At 45.9% G+C, this 8,525-nt stretch overlaps 1 protein-coding gene across 1 annotated transcript; it reads right to left on the bottom strand.

Annotated features, from left to right (window-relative positions):
* Positions 1-1,104: 1,104 nt before the first annotated feature.
* zgc:65851 (uncharacterized protein LOC321113 homolog) lies at positions 1,105-7,737 on the bottom strand. The gene is made up of 4 exons (XM_046035814.1): positions 6,901-7,737; positions 4,640-4,957; positions 4,006-4,130; positions 1,105-3,239 (listed from the first exon to the last, which is right to left on the bottom strand). The coding sequence occupies exons 1-4, from the start codon at positions 7,639-7,641 to the stop codon at positions 2,816-2,818; spliced, it is 1,608 nt and encodes a 535-aa protein (XP_045891770.1). The 5' UTR covers positions 7,642-7,737; the 3' UTR covers positions 1,105-2,815.
* Positions 7,738-8,525: the final 788 nt, after the last annotated feature.

The raw sequence follows: 8,525 nt of genomic DNA on the forward strand, positions 1-8,525 counted from the left end.
CCCCCCCCCACACACACACACACACACACACCCCACACACCATACACACACTCTGACACAAACAGGACTACAGTCTGTAGTAGCAGGGAAACAAACTCTCAGGCTGTGATGAAGTTCTTGCTGGTGACAGCTGTGCTGGTGGTCCAGCTTAGCAACTGCCATCCATCTTAGGCTGCCCCATCTTTCACCCCTGGGGGCGGGCAGGCAGAAGCTGAGATGAGCCGATAGTAACACCCAGTGGACATTCTGCAGCTCTGCCCATTAATGAAAATGTGTAGACTGTCGCCTGAAGGAGCCAGGCGGGCTTGTGACTGGACAGTTTTGATTCCCTCTGTGCGGGTGTAAGTAAATGCTGTCCAGGTGCCTTTGAGCAAGGCACGTCCTTTAACTGCTCCAGACCTACATTAGGTGTAATCACATCAGTAGGCCTTTTTCCCAGAAGCCATTTGGCACCTCACTGTAGGGAAAGCACAGGAGAAAATTATAAAATCAATGACAGCTGAATTCCATTTAGCTGCTTCAGAATGTATGATTTGTGCATTGTCATGGTTAGGTAACCTGAGTGGCCTCAGAGTCCTTCACTCTTTCACATGCTTTACGTGAGGAGGCTCTGGGTGTCCGGAGGTACAGATAAGACCAAGACCTTGGGAATGTTCCAACTCCCATGATGGATGGGAAATGGTCTTGACCGGGTGACACATTGCTACCTCCTCCCTCGTGGCGTGATTGTACATGCACCCAGGTACCACAGGCTGAGTGAAATGTAAGAAGGCTTTCTGGTTTGGGGGTTGACTGTGTTGATGAATGCACGCTGTACAAAGATCATTTCAGATCTGTGTTGAATGAACTTGTTCTCTATATTTAAGTAAGGACAACTGAGGCTTATCGACGACAGAGAGTACACGTTTTCCTCATCAAAAATCATGAAAGAAACTTTCTCCCTCCATGATAAGATTATGACTAATCATGCAAACATTAATTTTAGGGATTTTACATGTTGACATTCATTTTCACATAGAAAACTTAAGGGAATGTGAATATTTTGAAAAGTAAGTTCTTCTAGTCCTATTTCATGACATTAAAGACACAGAGATGTAATGAATGTTTGGTTAATAAATGGCTTTATTTGGCTTTGAGAGGAACTTCACTGCATGAGATAGCAGCACACACAGTCACAGTTGTATAGCAGAGGGCTGGAAAGTATCAGCACTCCTCAGCCTCCCCAGAAACACGTGAGATGCAGGTGAAAACAAGTTTTATTTTAACTTTCAGTCATGGTTAAGGCAAGTTTTTAAGTTTTTAATTGAACACACAACAAGCAGAAATCTATCCCATCCAGCAGATATTCAAGCTCCAAGAGTCAGGCCATGCATTCATGCCCATTGGTTGATTCATTCGTCAAAAAGAAAAGCCCGGGGGGGTGAAATGATGAACAACAGTGAAATATATCAGTTTAGGGCAAAGCGATAGAAAGGAGTTATGATGAAAATAGCCCTTGGATGCGACTCTGTACCATCCGTACCATATAGCCATGACCTCCGTGGCATCGGCCCAACCTGCCACTTACAGTCTGACCTGAGGGCTGTCACTGTCATCATCAGCTGCCTGACACCGACAGCCTCGTTCACCTTCATCTTGTTTCCTTTATCCAGCTAAATTAAACAAAACCCCCACCACATTTGTATGAGGAGAAAGAAAAAAAAGATTGATTATCTCTGAAGAATGAAGGGAAAGAAATTAAGCAAGTAGACTTAAAAAATCAAACTGACAGGTGAGATGGCTGATAAATTCATCGACAAATGAATCAATCAAAGGGGGGGATAATTCTCATTCCCCAAAAAATATATATATAGCGGCAATTTAAACTCTACATTTTTCATTCCCAAAGATGCACTTCCTCATGGAGAAGCTGCAGCACTCCTCCTTCCCAGCAACTGAAAATACCACCGCCCTCCCAACACATTTGTATGTACAGCTTTTGCTGCTGTGCTGTGACGCTGCAGTGAAATAGAGAGATTGACAAAGATCTTGAATGGTTAGTGGTACATTTCATTTTGTCGAGGTGGGATGAGATGCAGAACCAAGTGGAGAGTGATGAAAGGAAAGGAGTGGAAGAAAGAGGGGAGTGGAACGCCTTCACCTGCCGTGGGAAATGTGGGGTTGGACTTAAGAGTTCTAATAGAAGCAGTTTTTCCTCCAAACTTTCCTGCGCAACGAGCCGTCATTCAGGAATGAGCTTCGGTCTATGATGACATCTTATACTTACAGTACTCCCCAACTTTTATATGTAAAAATCAAATAGCACCATAAAAGTTGGACTGGCAAGAGCTGTGCGTTTCTCCTAAAGTCTGTGTGCTGACAAAGTTGTTACTTTCAAGGTTTGATTGCTCTCACCGTGATTATTGATCAGGAATGGCACATTTACTGTTGCTCATATGAATTATCATAAAAATTATCAGTTTCTCGTGTAACATCATGCTAGCTATTGCTATTACAGCTATTCTGCAGGTCTCTCTGCACTGAGGGGATATTAAATCATGACGACCTCTGCAAAGTATGTAAATGATTTAAACTCTTCTGCCTTGTAATATATCTATTCCCTTCTAAAGCTCCTTCTCCATCTACTAAAGGAATTACGGAGCAAAAAAGAGTGAAAAACACAGCAGGTGTGAGGCATCTGGAGGGTGCAGAGTTGTGCAGTGTGTTTGTGTGTGACGGCGATGATGTGAACAGGGACCAGATCCATATAAGTGATTGGCGGAATGAGGAAAGTGTTACTGATAATGATGAAGATGATGATGTTGACACAAGCAGTTTAGCTCTTGCTGTTCTTGCCGGTCGGACTCTCCTTCTTCTTCTCCTTCTCCTCTTTTTCCTCCTTCTCCTCTTTTTCCTCCTTCTCCTCTTTTTCCTCCTTCTCCCCCTCCTTCTCCTCTTCCTTCTCCTCTTCCTCCTCTTCCTCTTCCTTCTCCCCATCCTCTCCCTCACCCTCACCCTCCTCCTGGTCATCTCCCTCCTCTCCCTCTTCTCCCTCCACGCCCTCCTCCTCGTTCTCCTCTCCCTCTTCCTCCTCCTCTTCTTCCGCCTCCTCTTCCTCCTCCGCAGGCTTGGCTGTGAACTTCCTGGAGGCTCCGAGGGTGTAGGTGCGGGCTGACATGTAGGAGAAGCCCGGGTAGCCGGACTGGACCATGGCTCCGCCAACGGAGCTGAGGCGGCACTCTTCACCTTCCAGCAGTTTCCTGCACAGACAGAGAGAGAGACAGATGGGGGACAAGAGATGACATCTCCTCTAGTCTGGTTTCATTGCTATTATTATCTCAGTGGAACTTTCCTGAGGGATTTAATGTCACTGGAGTATCAGTGGCAGTGCCTCTGCTGTCTGTTTCAGTATATTTGCCCACACATTATCACATTTCACATCTTATTACAGTGGAACCCATTTGCATGAAAGAGGGACTATGAGATTCTTAGTGCAGTATTTTCTAAGTGATTTATATATATGTAGATATAGACATACACACACACACACACACACATCAATACAACAATAGTACTAGGCAGGAATTAAACTGGGGACATCGCAATTACTATGCATCGTAAAAACTAAAACTAGAAAAACTAGGACACCAGTCGCCCCAGAAGAATTTAACTAAAAATGCTTCATATAAATGTTGGAGTGGAAGTGAAGCTCATTGTAGTATCGACTGTATTGTTAAGATTGTATCAGCTGAAAACCTGTGCTTAAAATTCTTACCTCTGAAATTTAATTTTAAACAATTAAACATATTAAAATTTCGACAACTAAACTTTTTTGCCTCATGCAGTGGATTTTAAAAAGGTTTCTGTAAGCCAAGAAAGTGGATGTATCTAATCATTTTCTCTGTATGAATATTTAAAATAAGCAAGGGGTGGGGGCATGTATGGAACAGTGTAAAAGGTAACATTTAAATTCAGTTTAGTTCAATCTCCCAAACTGATTACTGCTGTGTTTGTTATGTAGACAACCTGTAGGCAGCGATCTCAATGTCCAGCGCCATCTTGACGTTCAGTAAGTCCTGGTATTCACGCAGGTGACGGGACATTTCTCCTTTGGTGCTGCGCAGGGCAGCCTCCAGCTGCTGAATGGTATCCTATACACAAACAAACACACACAATCAGATAATGAAATACTAATCATTTTGTCATGCTCTTGTGAACAGAGATAGTTTGAAAATGTGCCACTATTTATCCTGTCACACTGAACAAGGAGTCTGTTCATTTCTAATATTAGTGATTCATAAAAACGCTCCTCTAACTACAGGCCCCATGTTGTGTCTGATATCTCTAGCAAAATTCAAGACCAATGTAAATTCTGTGGTAAATGACCCCATTGTTAATTTATAGTTATTAACCTACTTTTAGCCTTATGAGATATGTAGCTTGTATCATTAACTGTTTTAGCACTGAGAAATCTGTTGTCAGATTTTTGTTGGTTTTGAAACTTATTGCATTATGCTTTTATCTTGGTCAGGGCCAGGGCCCCCTAGCCAAAAAGGTTTCCGACCTCAATGAGACTTACCTGGTTATATTAAGGTCAATTTAATCATAAAACTAAAATTTAAAAATACCAAAATCTAGCTACCCTGTGTTATTTACATACCTGCATCTCTCCCATTTCGTTGTTATGACGATCCTCCATCTCAGCAATCTGCCTCTCCAGGGCCTCGTTGTGGCCCCTGAGGGCCTCGATCTCCAGGGTGCGGGCCTGTACCTGCCTGCGGTACTCACTCAGCTCCTCCTTCGAGTGCTTGATGGAGTCCTGGTTGCGGGCAGCCGCCTCGGTCACGCTGGCAAACTTGGAGCGGTACCACTCCTCTGCCTGGGCCTGGTTCCTGGCCGACAGGTTCTCGTACTGAGCCCGGATGTCCTTCAGCGCAGCAGTCAGGTCCGGTTTGCTCATGTCCATCTCCACTGACACCTGGATGTAGGAGAAGGGAATAACGGAAAGGCGCTTTGTAATATCAGCATTTGTTGTTAGTAGGTTAGGACATAGAAGTTACTTCTGTTCATAAATGTTGTACCATTTAAAACTTAAGCAATCAATACGCCTCATGTTTAAGGAATACACACTACATATATGTGAGTTTACAACTGGATGTTTTTGCTTACTCCTCACATCATCCTCACAGCGTTATGAGTTATTTAAGTTAACTCTTAACGCGCACTCTTTTTCTATGTTTTATAGGCCTACTGTACTTCTGCTGGTGACATGTATGTATGGTAAACAGCGTGTTCATGAGCTGCTGCAGCAGGACTGATGAATCGACTGCTGACTCAGGCTTCTCTGCTGGAGAAAGCTGTCCTGTCAGTAGCTTACACGGCAATAATATTCCCTGCAGGGAAGAGGAGAAACCCTGGAGAAATCTACAAACCATCACTTCACAGCATGAGGTACTTAACATCACTGCACATTCAATGAATTGATTTCTGCTCAAAGTTGCAGGGAGACTTGCTGGCTTCCTTGTTTGCTTCAATGTCTTTGCTTCTTTTTTCGTTTGCTCCATCTGCATCATGATGACATGATACATAATAGCTTCTAACTCGAGGAGCTACTATATTTGTGCAAGAATCGATATTATTGATGATTTTGTAAATGAAAACAAACAGCCTCAGTGAAAGACACGCCAAACCTTTTTTGTTGTCAGTCTGTGAGAGTATTTTCACTGTTGTGCTGCTGTTAAAACAATTTAGCTTGAAATGTAGGCTACACAAAAACAACTGCTTGTGTACCTCACAGGGTTGGTCCTGCCTGCTGCCCCCTTGGGACGACCACACCCCATTGGAAAATGCGCTATTTCTCCGCATTTTTACTCCCTCCCACCCCCCCTCCCCCCTCTCTGCACCCCTTCCGGGCCTCCAAAAAAGCATTATCCCCAAAGTGTCAGCTGGATGCGTTAATGACAGTAGCCTACACGACGTTTATATTCACCTTGTTGAACAAAGCGTAGCCTACGGATATTTTAAGAGACACGTACCCCTGTAACATGATACTCACATAAAATTCCCTCAGACAATAAAGTTTTACGATATGCTTTGTACAAATTGGCACCGACGACTTAGGTACGGGTACCGCTGGAGGGAAAAGACACTCTTTTAGCCTAAACATCTTGAAGTTTGCACGGGGGGCGTGACGAAGCGCGCGGGGCGCTGCAGGGACGCTCGAGATCCCCCAATCTAAGAGAGGAGGAGGGAGGGACAGCGCGTGGTGCTGAAACGGAACTGCAGTGCCATCAATTATCCAGTGCGCAGTGTTCAGTTTGAGGAGGACGCAGCATGTCGTGCACACAGAAAAACCTTGAAGCCCGCTATTATAGTGGACGTTAATAAAAAAGAACCCTGTTGTGGTACCTAGCAGGTTATTGAATTCCTGGAAAACTTGCTGATATATAAACTGTAGCCTATAGTCTATAGGTAAAGCTGCTGCAGTGGACCTGCGTATAGTCAAACTTTAAATAGCCTATTGCCTAGGCTGCTGCGTAGGCCTATTTGACTTTGAATATGTGTTTGTATTATTATAAGTAGCCTACTCCATCTGGCGTTTCTATAATAGGCCTACTATTTGCAGTATTATCTGAGTGTTATACTCTAGTGAAGCCATTACGGAATCCAGGGAATAGCCTCCCATCAGGTTTGATAAATTCAGTCCACAAGCTTCAGTCCCTGATTGATTTGTTGGCTTATGGCAAAACATGTATGGATATCACTTTGAAAACTGAAGGCCATGAGGACTGAGGAATATTAGAGTGTTTATGGCAGTGTGACACTGAAGACTAGTGGCTGACAATAAATCTGACAAGTGCACTAAAGTACCACCTGTCAGTGTATGGACCTTCGGGTCATCAGCGGGAATGGGATGTGTACCTGTGTGGCCTGCAGAGCAGCTTGCAGCTCCTGCAGCTCCTCCTCATGAACTTTCCTGAGGAAGGAGATCTCGTCCAGCAGAGACTCCACTTTCTTCTCCAGCTCCAGGCGCGCCAGGGTGGCGTCGTCCACGTCCTTCCGGTAGCCCTTCAGGGTGTTCTCCGCCTCCTCGCGCAGCCTGGTCTCCTCCTCCAGCTTCTCCCTCACGCGCTCCATCGTGTCGTTCATCTGCACGCAGTCCAGGTGCATTTGGCTCTTCTCGTGCGTCAGCTCTTCCACGCGCGCCCGCAGCTCGCGGATCTCCTGTTCGTACAGCTCGTGCAGACGCGAGGGCTCGTTGTTGCGCTGCCGCAGGAGCGTGACCTCTGCCTCCAGGACTTTATTCTGCTGCTCCAGGTTGTGCACCTTCTCAATGAAGGTGACGAAGCGGTCGTTGAGGCCCTGCAGCTGCTCCTTCTCGTTGGTGCGGATGATCTTGAGCTCGTTGGTGACCGCGGTGGACTGGGTAAAGTCCATCATGGAGTCCTGCATGGAGGAGAAGACGCGGCCGGGCGCTGCTGTCCTGCGGTAGGTGGTGGAGGACATCACGGAGGGGGAACCATAGGTGCGTTGGCTGCTGCGGTACCCCGCAGAGTGCAGGCGGGACGGGCTGCTGCCCAGACCCACGCGGCCGGACCGGGGGGCATCTCCGAAAATCTTCCGATAGGAGCTGCTGCTGTAAATGTCGCTGGAGTAACTCATGTTTCCTTTACCTTGGCGGTGTGCGGTCCCGCTGCTGTGTACGGTCAGAGAGAGAGAGAGAGAGAGAGAGAGTGGAGTTCAGGAGTGTGTGAGGGTGAGTGAGTGTGTGAGAGAGAGAACGTGAGATGCGAGTGAAGTCTGGCCAGGACAGGTGCTTTTATAGTGAAGGCGCCGGCGCATCATTTGACGCAGGGACAACAGAAGATGAGGGGAAACCTGCAAGCTTTTGCAGAAAGCCTCCACCCTCTGGGGAGACACGAACTCACTCATGCAGCTCCGCTTTTCACACACAGCAACTCTAAATGAAGATCACGTTTTGTATAGGGGCTTGACGTGAGAGCTCATCTATTGAACTTCACTTTTCACTGATTTATTAACCCACGGTTTCCTTTCATGTTCTGACTAAATGCCATGCAAGTACAATCGCATTATGACAAAACCACATCTGTAATCTCATTTTCACTGCTCTTATTAACCATGGAATGTCTCATGTTTCCTTCCGTCCATACTGTCCACTGTCATTGCAGTTTTTCTTTGCTGTCCCAGCAGAATGGCAAATGGGATCGATGCGTAAAGAGCGGTGCGCCAGAATGTGTTTTGGTGCTGCAGTCTGCATCCAGCCGCCCTCATTCCCCCCCCCCCCCGACCTCCGCAATATCGGAATGCGGGATGAGACTCATTATAGTGGCCCGATTCTTGCATTCCCACATCACTGGTCTCATCTAGGGTCTTGGAAAGTGGAAACATCAGTGATGGATTGGTAAATTGTAAGTTGGCTATAAACGACTTCCTGTCGGTCTTCACGCATCACATCAACAAAACATTCAATTTTATAAACGAGAACATTATTAAGTTGTGACCCCCCCCCCCCCCCCCCCCCCCCG

The sequence above is a fragment of the Micropterus dolomieu genome, linkage group LG21 (genome assembly GCF_021292245.1).
Source record: "Micropterus dolomieu isolate WLL.071019.BEF.003 ecotype Adirondacks linkage group LG21, ASM2129224v1, whole genome shotgun sequence".
In the NCBI taxonomy this organism is placed as follows: Eukaryota; Metazoa; Chordata; class Actinopteri; order Centrarchiformes; family Centrarchidae; genus Micropterus; species Micropterus dolomieu.

What these genes read in the sequence shown, in the direction of transcription:
- zgc:65851 (XM_046035814.1), bottom strand. Translation starts at nt 7,641, where the DNA reads ATGAGTTACTCCAGCGACATTTACAGCAGCAGCTCCTATCGGAAGATT. An exon ending in CTGCTCTGCAGGCCACACAG is followed by an intron (nt 4,958 to 6,900) that starts GTACACATCCCA and finishes TCCTACATCCAG; the next exon opens with GTGTCAGTGGAGATGGACAT. An exon ending in ACGAAATGGGAGAGATGCAG is followed by an intron (nt 4,131 to 4,639) that starts GTATGTAAATAA and finishes GTTTGTGTATAG; the next exon opens with GATACCATTCAGCAGCTGGA.